Below are 16320 nucleotides of genomic sequence, written 5' to 3' on the forward strand. Positions count from 1 at the left end.
TATGTGGGTGAAGCACTGTTAACGTCTTAGAGCCAGCCTGTAATATAGCATGTGCAATGACATCATTCATGACTCTTAATGTAGTGTGTCAATGATGTCATAAACAACTGTGACATATTTCATGATGGTGTCATGAAGAACTGGACTTCACTCATGATGAGATGTCATTAACAACCGTGACATCACTCGTGATGATGATGCCATTAACAACCGTGACATCACTCATGATGATGATGCCATTAACAACTATGACAACCAATTGTGCTAAAATTTGTTTTTTGTTGATAAAAGAGAGAATTTAATTTCCCAATGAACATGCTGTAACTTCCACTCCTGAGCCACGTTTTGAGCCTTTACTTGGCGTGGAAGGATCATTCCCATGTATATGTTGTCACTGACAGTAATCCTGTGATATGTAGTATGAGGTTACCTTTTATTTTACCACACGGGTTACATCATCTGCCAGCTTGCATCCAGACTTTGTAGACCTCGTTGCTGACCTCATTTTATACATTTCAAATGTATACAATATGCTTTACACAATCAGACACAAGTAGTCGAAAGTCCATTATGCTCCTTTTGCAGTTGGATCTTTCCAACACCTGATATGGTATATATATATGTCTGAATATTCAAATATCTTTAATATTCTTTGAATATATCTATTAATATATTCATATTCTAGGAAATGATGACATTCAAATTTAAAAAGAGGGGGAAGAGGAGGTTAGTGGTTAAGGGGTAATAAGTAAGGCCGGGGGGTACGATTAGGAATAAATATCACAATTCTAATAATAATGTCTTATATAATTACATATATATTCTTCTGTGTGAGCGCATGTAGCAACTTGAACACTGATCTTGGTGACCATGGTGTAAGATATAAAATATAATCTATTTATTGTAAATATAAGAATTGTATGGTCGACATAAGGTTACATTCACACTCAAGATACTGGCTCCAAATCGTCTGAGCCAAATACACAACACTCAGTAGACTCACCAGAGAAGGCCCAAGAAACATACATATGACTAGAAGTGGAGGATAACTACCTGAACTTCGAGACAAAGACGGTTAACACGTCGCCCATCAAGGGCTCTGTCTGTCTCACACACACACAGGCACACACACACACTAAGCTCACATACACACACTCACTCACTCACTCACTACACATAGACTGCTTTCACTCACACACCACACACAGCCCCATCAATTGGTGACGACCTGTCTGAGGTCTCTTCATTTTACATGTGTGACTACTATAGAAATACAGATTGTATTGTATAGTTGTTTTAGACAGCAGCACATATTTGCAGACAGCAGCACTCAGGACAGGACACATAGCTTCTCACCCAGCAAGCCACATCCCCAGCAAAAGAATAAGTAATTTTATGACCTCCTGCCCACTCTGTACTTAAGGCAGAGAAGCAGACAATTCTATAGGGCGAAAAGAGGTTACTGAGTAGAAAACATTCAGCTAAATTGGGTGTGGAGAACTTTACGCGCACCACGCCCCCCTGACCTGGTGAGAAAGGGGTCTGAGAAATTCATTCCATTACCAGCATTTGGCAGACGCTTTTTTTATGCAAAGCGACTTACATTACATTACCACCCTTCAGAGAGGGGGGAGCAATTGAGGGTTCGGTGCCTTGCTCAGGGGCACCTCGGCAGGGGCTTGAACCGGCAACCCTCCGGTTCCCAAGCGGAGGCTCTACCCACTGAGCTACTGCCTCCCTGTAGATCTCGCCAAAATACGCATGAACGGCCTCTGGATTAATAAGAATATGTTTTTAAAACACGTTTTCAAGACTACTGTGGAATTACGTCCCTGATTTCAAAGGAAAAGAAAACCTTAGAAAACACGCGTCCGTGGCAATGTCAATTTAACCTCTGCGTTAAAGTACAACATAAGGCTTATTGACCACGTTTAGTTGAAGCCTCTGAGCTAGTTCAAGGGTATGACAAATATCACTTACTAGACACACTTGTGTCCGACGTAACGGGGACGAAGCCCGTCGACAAATTTAGAAGGATATTTCGCTATTCAGCTCCTCGCAACCCAAAACTTCACCGGAACGCATTAGGGAATTAGTTACCTGGCCAGTAAGCAATTCTTTAGAGATGGAAGTATTCTCGGTTCGAACAAATAACATCATCCTAAAGTAAATAAGAGCGTAGAATCAATACTAAATTCATCCCGAATTCCCGCACTGATAGAATGATCCGAAACCAAAACTTCTTATTCGTAGCAGACAATTGGCGTATCTATGTACAGAATCAACCGATTTGAGACTAAATTATCAATAGCAAACTAATATTTTATCTTATGGAGTCAGATAAACGAGATCATTTCAACTACAAAACAATAACAATAATTTCAAGTTGCCAAAAATGGAAACATTCTACCGGCCTTTGCCCGTTCCCATTGGCTCTGGACCAAAGGGCGGGACTTCCTGGTTTTACAATGGCTTGTTGAGACAGCTCCTTAGCCTCAACCTCCAAATAGAAACAAGCATTTGGTTCCACCCTTTGCGAATGCTATGTCCACAATGTTGCACCAGATCATTTGCACAAGCAGTTGACAGGAGACATGTCAGCCTGCTGCAGTGGAAGGCAAAAGGTACAACGCTGGTTGACTTTAATATCTGGACTTGTAGAGAGTTTGTTTTTTACAGGCATAATCTATGGCGGGCCTTCTCTTGTTGTGGTGCTGAAAGTGGATGGCTACTTTGCTGAACATTGTGCAAATGTCACAGGAAAGAATCATACCGTGTCCACAGGTATGGCTATGCATAATATACACAATATATATATATGTTATTATCATTATGCTATATTGATGATTTGGTGCTGTGTAGTCTGAGACAAAACTTCTGTGCCTTGCTCAGGGGCACCTCGGCAGGGACTCGAACCAGCAACCCTCCGGTTCTTAAGCGATAGCTCTACCCACTCGACTACTGCCTCCCTGTAGTATTAATGAGTTAATACAAGTAATCTTATTATTTCAAAATCTATGTGAACTACAATAATACAATCATATGGTCCAATTTCATAGCTACACCAAAAAACAACTGATAAACTACATAACATTTATTTCTAATCATGTGTTAGTGTTACTTTTATAATGCAAAGGTATTCATATAATATTGTAAGCATGAATATTGTAATGTTGTAATCATCATTAGTTTTTCTCTCTTGAGAGCACAGTGTTTGTTAAGAAAGCGGTAAAACCTGAACCTATGAACCACACATGCAATATTCACTTAAAAGCTTGTTTTTAATTTGCATATTCATTTGCACATGAACTTCATTCTTCAATTTCATTCTTTACTTATTCCAGACTGCAGCCTTCAGGATGTGCAGTTCTCTCGAGTCATGTCAGCTGCTTTTTTCTTCAACCATTTCATGCGTCTCCCCATTGGATTCTTCTTTGATCACTACGGAACCATGGCAACCAGGTTGATAGGAATGTGAGTACACCATCCCAGAAACTGTACTTTATAATGCAAAGGTGCATTCATCAATATCTATATCGCTCTATGGAGCTTTTAGTCATGTTTACCTCATAGTTTAGATAAGATAAGATAAAAGTTTATTACCCCCCGAGGGAAATTACTGAATTACTGAGCTGGTTGGGGACACAACACAGAGGGGGCGATACAGCAAGGACCTAATTCATGTTTTTCCCTTCTTGATGCCATTAAATTAAAAACCCTGATGTGTTTTGAAAATCTTAAATTTGATCATTATTGTCCTTCTCCAGATTTCTGTACATCTGTGGTACACTGCTCTTCACACTATCAAATACAGGTATCTTTAAACCTCCATCAAAGACATCCTGTTTTCACTTCCCCAGGTGCAGATTAAATTCGTCCATTCACATGTAGACAGATATTTGACTTTTTGTGTTGCTTTCTGATAGATCAAATCAATATCAAATACAATCAAAATCATTTGTATTGCCCAATATCACATACAATGTCTCTAGGCGATTTACGTGTCCACAACAGATGGATCCTCACCAAAACATTAATGTATAACGTCAAAAGTCAGAAACCTTGGGAGAGGCAATTCAACGATTCCCTCTCCTTGAATGGCCAGGTGTGCAGTACAAATACAATAATACAGCCAAAAAATACAACAAAATACTACTTCTACTCCTGCTTAAAGGAAGAAAATGGGGAATATGGATACTATCTGTATTTTCCTGCACATTCTCACTCCAGGAACAGATGAAACATTTTGAATAATTTTCTCTAGAGATTTGCACGCTCCAATCTTCTCAATATTAATTTACAGAAATGAATTATTACTGGTAGAAATTAACATTGGACAGATTGGAATGATCACATCAACATTTTCCTTGTAGTCTTTTTGCCACAAAGCCTTTATTTTCAAATTTTCAAATTGGGTTTTTAATAAGAAATAAGAAATCTAGAGAATTGTGCAGACCCTCTACTTGTTGGAAATGTGACAACAACAAAGTTGTGCCTGGATAAAAGTCATCTTTCCCTTCCTGTGTCTTTGCCTGTGTTCCTCTTGTTTTTACAAACAGAATCGTCTGTGCTGCTGTATCCTGCTATGTCTTGTCTGATTACATCAGGGTCAATCTTCTACACCACGAATGCACAGGTATACAGTATGTTAATTCATTACAAATTGTACATTTCTGACATAACCCTTGCTGTGACATGTCATCCCTTAAGGTGGGGAACCTGTTTGACTTGTATCGCTGCACAGTCATCTCAATTTACTCTGGAGCCTTTGACTCCTCCAGTGCTGTTACTTTCCTCATAAAGGTGACAGATAAATGTGTATATATAAAATGATTTAAAAAAAATGGAAAATATACAAAATCCAAGAAACCTATTGCCTTCAATGCATCTTGTTCTCTTTTTCAGTTGCTGCACGAGAGAGGGGTGTCTATCAGTTCAACTTTTCTCTTCCTGTCCTTGTGTAGCATCATCCACCTCCTCCGCACCATCTTCCTCATGCCAAGAGGACAAATCCCCTATCCACTGCCAGAGATGTATACTTACGGGTCAGAGTAAACTCTATCACCCTGGATTCATTGTACACATTCCATGTTGCCAATAGAATACTTTTGTTGCCAATGGAACGCTAACAATGTCTGCTTTGATAGGTTGAGCTGCCCCACTGAAAGGAGAGGGAGAGCAGAGGAAGAGTGTGGCAGGAATGAAGAAACAATGAAAGAGGAACAAACACAAAGGGAATCGGAGAAGAAAGAAGAGGACGAGATTTCCCCCTTAACTTTTAAGGCTAAAGTGCTGCATGAGCCCATGCAAAATGAAGGTATTTCATGCAAATGCACATCACCTAAATAATCCACTATTTGTTCCTCTATTATGATTTAAAGAAATTTAAAGAAATTATGGTAGAAAGAATATGAACAGAACTAAACATACAGTATTTACCAACTAGAAACTCATGACACTCATAATCCCAACTTTATCTGTTTGAATGGGAAAACACTGCCCCCCACCAAAGTCACGGCCAGAGCATTCATAAATCACTTGGTGTGGCAGCAAACAGTGATGGACCACAGCTGGGATCTGAATTGATCTAAAACCATATACAGTTTTAGGGAATGAAAAGCATCATGTGTGGAGGTTTTAAAACAAATGCACCTTATATTTTCATGCACTTCATGTCGTTATCTGAAATTCACAGTTTTCCACAAAATATCATGATAATGACTGATGAAGCAACGTTTTTATATACAATATACAATGAAGAAGTTTGACACACACCTGTGCAGGTCCATTAGTGTGGAGGATGATATTCCCTCATCATTTCTTCCAGTGGCCAGTTTCCGGAGCTGTGTGCTGTCCTGGCTCTTCCTGTGGCACTTGCTGTGGGTGATCATCACTATCTTCTGTCAATCCATCTACCTGTCCACAGTCAACCTCTCGTTGACCCGGCTAGCCCAAAATGATCTAAACATAGGTGAGAAACACCGTTTTCTGCACAGTAAAGGTTACGTTCATGGTGTTACAGATAAAAGCTCATTACTTTGTATGTGCCTTGCATGGTGGCTTTTGATACTAAAGTAGCCATATGTTTCATTTAAAAAACAGATCATGCAACCACCTCTGGTCACCTAATTTTCCCTATCATAACGAAGATCTGTATACCATTAACTTAATTTTAAGTTATTAATATCTCTTTTATATTTCTAGACCTCGAGACTTAACTTTGAAATCAAGGCGACTGAAGATTTGACACGTTTCGAACGAACAGCACAATTCTGCTCCTTGCATTGTGTGTCTCTGCCATCAGTATATGAATGGATGAATGTCAGGTTATTGTATAGCACTTTGGATAAAAGCACTATATATGCACAGTTATCATTCCTCACATATCACACTAATGCAGAGGGAGCATCACACTGCGGATATGCGCTTTTGACAGTTTTCAACCCAAATTGCTGATCTCGTTCCTATAGTGCCATTTTCACTTTAAGATTTAAGTAATCTAGTAATTTTGCATGCAATTCACAGCAATCACATACAATTGATATTTGTCTTGCACCCCCTGCATATCACACACACAAACACATGCACTACAGAGGGGGTGCAGGGTCATTGGTCACTTGAGTCACTGTTACCATCTAAGCCAGTGCATTTTGGTGACTGAGGCTCCGGCCATCCATGCCCCAATGATGAATGATGGGCGGCTGGGTCCTTGCTCATCTCCGCCCCCCAGTGAGACCATCCATGGACCCGTTGCTGTTCGCCTACCAGCCAGGCATCGGGGTGGATGACGCCATCATCTTCCTCCCACACAGAGCCCTTTCTCACCTGGAAAAGCCTGGCTGCACTGTGAGAATCATGTTCTTTGATTTCGCCAGTGCTTTAAACACCATACTTACATACATCCCACCCTCTGCAGGACACCATCACAGCACTGGGCAGCTCCTTCAGTGACTGACTGATCCACCCCAAATCCCTGAATTTGCTGACTGCAGTCAGACTTTATAACTGCTTCCTGGGACCACATGCACCAGAACCTGTTACACAGAACGGTGCATTGCCACATCTGTAAACTTTGTAAATTTTTCCCTATGTTTATATTGTGTTTAAATTGCTAAATTTAACTTTTTTTCTACACGCGGTGATCAGACTTGACCATTGGTGTTCTCAATCCTGAGACAGCTATTAACCCCTCCCCTGCCTTTGGTAAGGCAGATACCACCCCCTTTGTTGTCATCCCAACCTACAGACAATGTCTTAAACAGGCAAACCGTGTTTAATGCTGGAGCGAGGAACCCATAGCCAAAGAAACCATCCTGTCCGACTGCACCTGGATAAGGAAGCATATACTGTAGATCAAGATGATATAGACTACAGCATTCAACACATTTACAGCTCTCTTTTATAACTGGATCCTGGACTTCCTGACGGGTGGTGATAATGGGTTACCTCACCTCCTCTGAGCTGACCCATCAGGGCTGTGTAGTCAGGTCTTGTTCACGTGGCCACACACAGCTCCAGTGTCATCATCAAGTTTTTAGACGACATCCACCATCACGCTCATCACTCTTGCTGCTGCCAGTGTTTTTACAGTCGTGTATATTGCTGCTCTTGACTCTTACATATCAATGGATGGATGGATAGATAGATGACCATGTTTCTTCCACTCTGTTGGTTTCTTCCACCAGTGAGCCACTACACTAATGTATATGGCGTCATCCAGATTTTCGGCGTGGTGCTTGCTCCCTTGAACAGCTACATTATGGACAGACACAAGCACAAGCCTCTGGCTCCTGGTGAGTAGTAGACAGCAACATTTTCATTGTTTAACACAAACAACTATTTGACTGGTAGCTTGTTGAATCATATGTCACATTACTATGATGTAAACCATCTATCACTCTATCTATGGATGTCTTTTTTTTGCAATTTGTTTTAATTGAAGCAGATATTGTACATACAGGTGTAGGGAATTTTTTTATATAGAAAGAGGGGGAAGAGGAGAGAGAGGAGGAAGGTTGTGTTATATATTACATTACATTACGATCATTTAGCCGACGCTTTTATCCAATGCAACTTACATTACATTACCACCCATTACAGAGGGCGGAGCAATTAAGGGTTCAGTGCCTTGCTCAGGGGCACCTCGGCAGGGACTCGAACCGGCGACCCTCTGGTTCCCAAGCGGAACCTCTACCGACTGAGCTACTGCCTCCCTATTATCCCTACTATTGTTGTTGAACTTGCAATGATGTCATGGGGTACATACAGAATTTACAGGATCTATGGATGTCTGTCATTGGTTGGAAGGCAGGTTACACCCAGACAGGCCACCAATCACAGCAATGACACGTAGAGACAGTCAAACCTCTCCTGCACAAGCATACAGAAATGTAAAGCACATAAATGTCAATTGTGCTTTTGATTAGAAGACTTCTTGAACACATTGTATGATATATTAACTCCCAGGGAGGCTCACAGATGTCACAATGCACTTACATCATTCCCACTATCATCATGCTTCTCCCTCTTTTATAGGTGAGACCCCACATGAAGCACAACTGCGCGCCACCTCGCTCGCCTTCTTCTTTACCTCCTCACAGTGTTTGCTGTTCTGTGTGTGTTTCTCCTGTCCCATCCTCCCTCTGCAGTACCTCACCTTCTTCCTACAAGTTATCAACAGCACCTGCTTTTATGGAGGACACCAAAGTTTTGTCAGCATTACGTATGTTCACACCTAGTGTTTAATCCTTTATAAATAAAGTACATTCATCACAAATCCTTGTTAAAATACCTTCTCCACAGCTCTGTCTGAGCTGAATTGTCTCTTCACTTGTCACCCTTGTGGCTTTAGTGTCTTTTTTCTTACTACCGACTGAGTAACATACACATCTGGTCACTATTGTCATGTTGTATCTTAGAGAGTGTTTGGCACTAGCTGCACTGTGAAATCCTCAGAATGAAGTTCTGTTGCCTGGAGGAGGTAAAGGGGTTCAATCGCGCTCTCTTAAATGCAAATGTACTTCTCTGCATCCTGGAATGTGGTAAAACACGAAACGTTGCTTCCAACTTGACAATACACCTAATGATTTTATAGGTTAACACTTGCTACTCCACCCCCTAATGTAACCCCTGTAATGCGCCTATACACCCGATTGAATGAAATGTTAAGTTCTCATACCTGATTTCAATATGCCACTCTCTTCTCCTCTCCTCTCTTCTCCTCTCCGCTCCTCTCCTCTCCTTCTCATGTAGCTTCCCGATATCTCATTTTGGGAAGTTATCAGGGGTGGCGATATCAATAACTGCTTTGGTGCTGCTGCTCCAGTTTCAATTGCTGAACCTCATCCAGCACCAGCTACACGGGGATCCCCTCTATGTGAGTGTCCAGCACTGGTGGGATCAATCACTTTACATGTTGCAGATATTGTAAACTTACTCTCTCTCCCTCTGCCTCAGGTGTATGTAGTGGTGACCTTAATGTCTCTCTTCACCTTTACTCATCCTGTCCATCTCTACCTCCACCACAAGAACATGACCACTCAGAGAATGGCTGAGCAGGAAGTATATAAGCAAGAGGGGACATCATGCTGATCTTATCCAATATGAAAGTAACTGGAAACACAACAGAAACATCTAGTTGTAATCTAAATCTGATCTAGTAGATACATATAAATTGAATTATCTTTAATTTGCAAGCTGCAATCATTGTGTTCCACACGCCAGTGTATTTGAATACTTTGTCAATTTAATACCAATAATATGTAATAATGTGCAATGTTGACATTGCCAGTCAGATTTAAATGATTCACAGATGTTCATGCATCAGTCATCACAAGTGAAGTTTTAGGCAAAAATCCATTACAAATTAAATGTATCTTGTATTCCCAGCATGGTTTATGACCATGGAGTCATGATTTGAACACAGACTCATATGTCTGTGTGATTTTTGTTCATTTTCAAATTGAAAAGGGAAGTTAAGACAAGTTGAATCTACAGTGATTGCACACAGCATCATGTGACGTTCCCACAAACAGCAGCTACCCTTAAATATGCTGCTTGACAAGTCTGAATAGTTGTTTAATTAAACTGGATTAGTTGCTGGGCATCATTATCACATTTGATCACATTAAATGAACAAGTTGAATGTATGGTTCTGAGTAGACTTTATTTTCTCCCTTCTGGCTGAAATAAGAGAAGCACCTGACTGCCACCATAATATCTTATCAGCAGGGGAGGCAAGAGACTGAGCAGCAGAAATATCTGGAAGGGAGAGAGAGCATGATGGGAAACAGCTCCCCCATGAGCGAACATACAGTACCTTTGCTGCCTCAGCAGCAGCAGTGACAAGGTCCACTGCATACTACAGTCACAGTCAGAGGTGCGCTCAAGTTTGAGAAGCAGAGTCAGCGTCTGGTGTCCACATCAGGATCCATTGTGGGCAAAATGAATGTAATTCCTGAGGAGAGAGACTTGCCCACTGCTGGTTTAAGGATGTAAAATTCCCTCTGTCTTGTCATTCTGCCATAAATGTGGATGTTGCTCATTGACACTGTGGAATGACTGTGTGACAAGAATCTGTTTTCATTCCGTCGCTTACTATATACTATATAAACATGCATTACTGTTTCTATTCAATACATTATCCAAAATACTGTGTCTCTACCTACCTGTCTCTTATCTACTTGTACCTCATATTGCCTATTTTACCTTAGGGACTTTGAAGAAAAGTTAAACAACAACAAAAATAATACAACCTTTTTTTCCTTCTCTCTAGCTCTCTCTCTCCTTTTCCCCTTCTTTCTGTTTACAAAACATTCTCCAAAATGTCCCATAACTGTATGCGTACAGTCATGTCAAATGTTTGCTTCAATAAAAAACAAAATACTGTGTGTTATTGTAATTGGCATCAAATATGAATTTAAAAAGGTACATGACTGATACTTTTATAACACAGAATGACAATAAAAAACACAATTTAATGTGAATCTTTAAATGGATCAGTTTAACACAACATTGCCTTAATGTTATTGGGTATTTTAAGAATCATTCATCATGTCAACACACATGTTACAGTAAGTATCTGCAAAGTCCCAAGTTTGAGATTGATGGCAGTAACAGAAGGGTTTGTGTAAGGAGAGGAAGTGATTGACAATATTCAAGTCTGGCAGGGGTTTTGTTCCCGCTGGACGAGGACACAGAAAAGGAAACACATAAGGACAAATGAAAAGCAGGGCGGCCATTCTTCTGCTGAATTGCTCATTCAATGACACAATGTAGGAAATTGGGCATTTAGTTGAACCCGATTTGTCTCTGCTTTGATCTCTACTGTTCAGATAGACGGGGTAAGAATAATGTATTTTTTACCGGTTGGTTGATATTTCACTGTTTAGCAAAGGGATCATTTGCATATAGTGTTTGGGTTTAAGATGAGGATTTGAATCGTGTTCAGCAGGGTTAAACACGTTGTTTCTTCTTTCATGGGAACTTCTCGAGCCCACTGTTCCTGTCATCATTCCCATGTGGCGTTTGCCTAAAGTCAGTGCCCGTTAAGTTGTTATGATGCAGAAACAAGATTGCGTCTAAAGTTTCTGGTGGAATGTTGGCTCTCTTCCTGCCTGTAGCTCCTGGTCCTTCATGGGCAAAGTCCAGTGCAGCGTTACCTGCCACTGCTGGGGCAGCCAGGTAGGCCCGAGCCACTGTGGCCAGCAGAGGGAACTGCACTGCTTTGGTCCGCCACCACTGCAGGGGCTCCACCCCCAGTGGAACCCCTTTGTCGGCCCTGTAGATGGACACCTCAACGTCAACGGACTCTTCCACAGAGCTTTGCCTGCTCCGGGAGGTGGAGCAAAACAGGTCTCCTAGCAGGAACTCCATGTCGGAGAGCCCACTCTGTGAGCCGGGACATGTCCGCTCAGTGTCTTCTCCTTCTCCCAGGTCGCTGTCTTCATCTTCCACATGGTCAAGCCCTCTGAAGTCAACTGGTTGTGACTCTTTGAGACGTTTGCTCCGAAGAAGAAGGTCACTCTTTGATTCTGGAGACCCAGGGGACGGGCTTCTCTTATTCAGGGTTTGGTTCTGGAGGACTTGATTCCTCCTCCTGTCCTCCTTAACTATCCTAACTGCCTCCTTCTTCAGCCAATCAAAAGTTGCTGTCTGCTCCTTTAAAAATCAAGAGAACAATCAGATTTAGCCAGTGAAACTCAGGAGTCACACGACATATTCAGGGGGGAAAAAGATTACAACCTATACCTAAACAGGAACCCTTTAATTTCAACTCACCTTCTCCCCCATGAATCCCAGCCCGTGGAACTGGGGGTCGAGGGAGCAGGCCACACACAGAGCCCTGTTCACAATAGGGTTGTCGTAGCAACTCGCCAAGTTTCGCCTCATCATCTTCTTCACTTCCTTCAGGACGGGTGTAGAGTCTCCTGGCCGGATCACGAGGTGGCGGGAGAGCAGCCCTGTGAGGATGGGCTTGATGAGGGAGAGGCGCGGGAAGGCCTCTTTGGCTAGCGCGCGACAAGCCACATCCAAAGGTTTGAGGACCAGACAGAGTTCCTCCAGAAGCTTCCATTCAGATCGCAGGGGAGCGAGGAGCCCTCCCGACGCGTTGGAGGTGGAGTTTGCACAGGAGCTGCCAGATGAAGTGAACTCTGGACAGATTGAACAGGTGGTGTCCTGGTTCCAAGAGCCCTCATCTTTTTCCTCTTTTACAATATCACAGAAAAGACTTTTGTGTTTGATGAGCGTGTTCAGCAGAGGGTAAAGCTTATTCCACATGGGCGGAGTGTGAGCCCATGACTGCAGCTCAGCCTGTTCCTGCCTTGTGGCGGTTTGTGACAGATTCTGGGCCTGGTGTTGATATGGACTCTTGTTCTGAGCATGCAGCAGGTCTACTGTTGACAGCATACTTTGTAAACGTTTGAGGGTTTTGGAGATGACGGAATGAGACATCACTTCCTGGATGCAGCCCCGCACAGCACTGAAGAAACATGGCACAGATGGTAGACCGTCACTAGAACGAGCGTGATCTACCTCCTGTGGCTCATCAGAGTCTTCCTTCTCGAGAAATGTCGTAGAAATTGGGTGCGGCGTGGTTCCTGCGGCCTCTCCACTCTCTCTCTTTATTGGTCCCGACCCGATCTTTTCTCTTCCCTCCCCTCCGAGCAGGATTAAATTGGGTTGGGAGATTCCCCACTCCTGAGCCATGACTGTCACTTGGGCTTCCACTGCTCCTACATTGCCGTTTCCAGTCAGTCTTTTGGTTGTCAGGGCGAAGTTCTGAAAACAAAAGCTAGTGTCAACGTAATGTGCCCAGAGTGTGACGTACTTGTCGGTGTTACTCTGCCAGTTGTGGAACCAAACATCTGCGCTCAAAGTGACAAAATGGGGAAGGTCCTTGCAGCAGCCGGAGGGCAACCCGCGACTCCTCGGCTCAAACTCGATGGGCGCGGTGTAGTCAGATATCGCCTCATTTTCCCAGCTCCTCCTTTTGCTCCTCAGCACTTGAGCCAAGCCGGCCTTGCCTCGGGTGTGGTGGTCTTTCAGGAGGTCCTCAAGCTGCCAAGAAGACGGCAAAGTCTTGTGGGAGGGCGACATGGAGCGGATGAGCTGTTTGAAGCCTTCACCTTCTACCAGAGCTGGAGGCTGAAGGTCCATGATGAGAAAGTTGGCGATGACGTCGTTCACTTGAGCAGCCAAGGCGAGCGGGACGGTGCTAACTTGGTCGCTGCTAACCATCAGTGACTGGGATTTTTGACCTGTTTAAAAAGAAGGTATAAATCATCAATGAGCTAATTTGGTGTTTCCATATGTGAACATGCTGGTGTGAATAATAATATTACAGTGTGGGTTTGATTACACATCAAATAAAAGTTTCTTTGATTTGATTTAAATGTCCGTTTGACAGGAAGTAGAGAGCTTTAGTTACCAGGTGTCCGATCTCTGTTGCTGTCCGGCGTTCTGATGCGGTGTTTGATGGTGAGGTGGCTCTGGATGTCTTTGACGCCTCCTCCACAGCAAACACGCTCCCCGCACAGCTTACACACCGCAGCGCTGCGGTCCACTGGCCGCCCGGCTGCGTTTGGCTCGAAACCAAAAAAGTACCATGGGTTGTGTGGGGAGACGCACTGGTAAGTGAGCAACTTCTCTGTTCCGGGCATGAAATCGTACCTGTCAGTGTGCTGACCGGCGGGGGACGGGACATAGACCAGGGAGGAGGAGGCTGAGGCGGGAGCAGAGGTCATGCCCGAGTCGCTGCAGGCATCTGGGTGCGTCACGGTCGTCACGTCACTGATGACAGGCGTGGGGCTCTGTGATTGGCTGTTGTCTGACCAAAGGGAGGAGCTGCTGGGCTCTGGGAGGGTGACCACCTGGATGTCCTGTAAGACCCGCAGGATCGTCTCCTTGTCCCCAAAATCACACTTCACATTCTCACCTACATTTCCCAACACCCCCCCCAAAAAAAATTACCAGGAATTAGTCGAGCTTAAGACCTTAATAATAATAGTAACAATAATAGTTTTAAGTAAATGTACACACAAATGATAGATTAATACGTCATTTGGATGAAGCGTCAATTTAAGCGAGAAGTAAAGAACCAAAGTTGACAGGACTCACCCATCTCCAGGCCAAGCAGGCTGGCATAATCCTTGCCAATCCAAACCTTGAGCTCTGCTCCCTCTGTGATGGGCCGAGACACTTTGTAGAAGATCTGACGGTAAACCTGGAACACCACCAAGTTGTGTTCTCCCTCACGACCCGTATATGTCACATACCTGAAACAAATACCAATGAAGTCCTGTTCAATGCCACTAATGGTCAAGATAATATGAAACAGTGTTGGATTGAGTAATGACAAACTGCTCACCTCATCCAGTTAGCTTTGTTTTCATCTGAGGCATCAATATACATGAAAGAGGCATCATCCCTGATCTGCAGAAGTCACAGATTTTAATGACAAATTCTATCAGCATTAATACGATATTAGGCATAAAATACCGCACATACGATCACCATCCTTCTAACTTTTTGTGATTTAAGCAGGAGGTGTCAGAGAAGTAACACGGTTGAATGACTTGAGTTCAGATGTATCTACTCACAGCCCAGGCACATCTGAGATCTGCTGGCATTTCTCCTCTACACTCTTCACCAACAAATGGCCCGAACATTAACCTCTGCTGCAGGTGACACTTGGCGTACACTTTCATCACTTCCATCTGCCGGTCACTAGATGAACCTGGGCCAGACATTCCAGGGCTCTCCTCTTTGCACAGGCACAGGCAGGCGGGCAGGGATAGCAACGCCCGACAGGGCCCGCTGTGGAGCCACGGCTCCCCCGGGGGCAGCACTGCATCTGGGATATAATAGCTCTGGTTTGAGGGAGTCTGGAGCAAAGGTTCATCCTCAAAGAACTCTTCCTGGTTGCATTTAACACCTGCAGAGAGAGAAAGGAGATAAGTGATTCAATTAATCTTGGGGAAAAAAAATAAAACTAATCTAAACTAAATCTAAACTAGGAGCTTTGAGGGCGCGATTGCAGCTACTTAACGCGCGCAGAAGCAAACGTGTTTTGATCGCTCGACAGTTGTTGCAGTGAAAAACGTACATTACCTTGGGACTCAATGAGAGCTCCGGTGGTCGTGGAGGACTGGCGGTCCAAACATTCAACGCGGTGACGGCGTTTCAGGTGCCTTCTTAAATTCGTTGTATTTCCACCTTTTGAAAGCACTATTTTTCGGCATAACCGGCAAATTACCTCTCGTGTGTTCACCGGTCGACCCCTTTCATCTGCTTTCAAGCCAAAATATTGCCACACTGAAGACTTGCTCCTCGGTTTGACGACCAGATCCATGTTTCAGTTGCCTGACTAGACCTGCGACCGCAACAAGAGTGTGACTCTGCTGCAGACATGCGGTATAGAAACGATGCTCCCAAGGGTTTTAAAGGGATTTAAACTTATTTCAACACACGGAAGTATATTACAGAAATCAGTTCAAGAGTCGTCATAATTACCTGCACGTTAATGCTGACGTTATGTTGTTGGAGCCCAATACCCTCGTTGGCTTTTACAATAAGAAGTCATTGAACTGGTGGTGTGTGTTCTATACAATCTGTTTCTATGCTATTGTGCGTCTTCAATTTTGAACAGACGACAACAGACTGCGACGAGGTGGGTTGCCAGATCTTGCACAGTGTGAATGATATCAGCCCAAATATCAGCCAAGCGTACCGAAAATTAAAGCGTTCATTCATTTTCATAGCTTTGTGCTTTTGATACTATTCGTGTGTCACTGCCGTTTACAGTTCCCTGCAATTTCT

The 16320-nt window shown here is 43.3% G+C and overlaps 2 protein-coding genes across 2 annotated transcripts; one reads left to right on the forward strand and one right to left on the reverse strand.

The window, feature by feature from the left end:
• The first annotated feature begins 2581 nt into the window (after positions 1-2581).
• Positions 2582-10922, forward strand: LOC142994689 (equilibrative nucleobase transporter 1-like). The gene is made up of 12 exons (XM_076145501.1): positions 2582-2784; positions 3345-3474; positions 3768-3814; positions 4560-4636; positions 4711-4803; positions 4906-5045; positions 5148-5317; positions 5828-5971; positions 7686-7793; positions 8536-8722; positions 9253-9376; positions 9457-10922. Exons 1-12 carry the CDS (start codon positions 2595-2597, stop codon positions 9589-9591), a joined length of 1545 nt encoding a protein of 514 aa, XP_076001616.1. The 5' UTR covers positions 2582-2594; the 3' UTR covers positions 9592-10922.
• Positions 10923-10956: 34 nt separating this feature from the next.
• On the reverse strand, positions 10957-15875 carry LOC142994688 (uncharacterized). The gene is made up of 7 exons (XM_076145500.1): positions 15613-15875; positions 15102-15436; positions 14870-14934; positions 14620-14777; positions 13931-14437; positions 12280-13760; positions 10957-12159 (listed from the first exon to the last, which is right to left on the reverse strand). The coding sequence occupies exons 1-7, from the start codon at positions 15851-15853 to the stop codon at positions 11476-11478; spliced, it is 3471 nt and encodes a 1156-aa protein (XP_076001615.1). The 5' UTR covers positions 15854-15875; the 3' UTR covers positions 10957-11475.
• Positions 15876-16320: the final 445 nt, after the last annotated feature.

This window comes from Genypterus blacodes, unplaced genomic scaffold (genome assembly GCF_046128005.1).
Source record: "Genypterus blacodes isolate CSIRO-AG114 ecotype Tasmania unplaced genomic scaffold, CSIRO-AGI_Gbla_v1 ptg000030l_1, whole genome shotgun sequence".
Lineage (NCBI taxonomy): Eukaryota > Metazoa > Chordata > Actinopteri > Ophidiiformes > Ophidiidae > Genypterus > Genypterus blacodes.

What these genes read in the sequence shown, in the direction of transcription:
- LOC142994688 (XM_076145500.1), bottom strand. Translation starts at nt 15,853, where the DNA reads ATGGATCTGGTCGTCAAACCGAGGAGCAAGTCTTCAGTGTGGCAATAT. An exon ending in AGCTCTCATTGAGTCCCAAG is followed by an intron (nt 15,437 to 15,612) that starts GTAATGTACGTT and finishes CTCTCTCTGCAG; the next exon opens with GTGTTAAATGCAACCAGGAA. An exon ending in CAACAGAGATCGGACACCTG is followed by an intron (nt 13,761 to 13,930) that starts GTAACTAAAGCT and finishes CTTTTTAAACAG; the next exon opens with GTCAAAAATCCCAGTCACTG.
- LOC142994689 (XM_076145501.1), top strand. Translation starts at nt 2,595, where the DNA reads ATGTCAGCCTGCTGCAGTGGAAGGCAAAAGGTACAACGCTGGTTGACT. An exon ending in TCTACACCACGAATGCACAG is followed by an intron (nt 4,637 to 4,710) that starts GTATACAGTATG and finishes TCATCCCTTAAG; the next exon opens with GTGGGGAACCTGTTTGACTT. An exon ending in CCAGAGATGTATACTTACGG is followed by an intron (nt 5,046 to 5,147) that starts GTCAGAGTAAAC and finishes CTGCTTTGATAG; the next exon opens with GTTGAGCTGCCCCACTGAAA.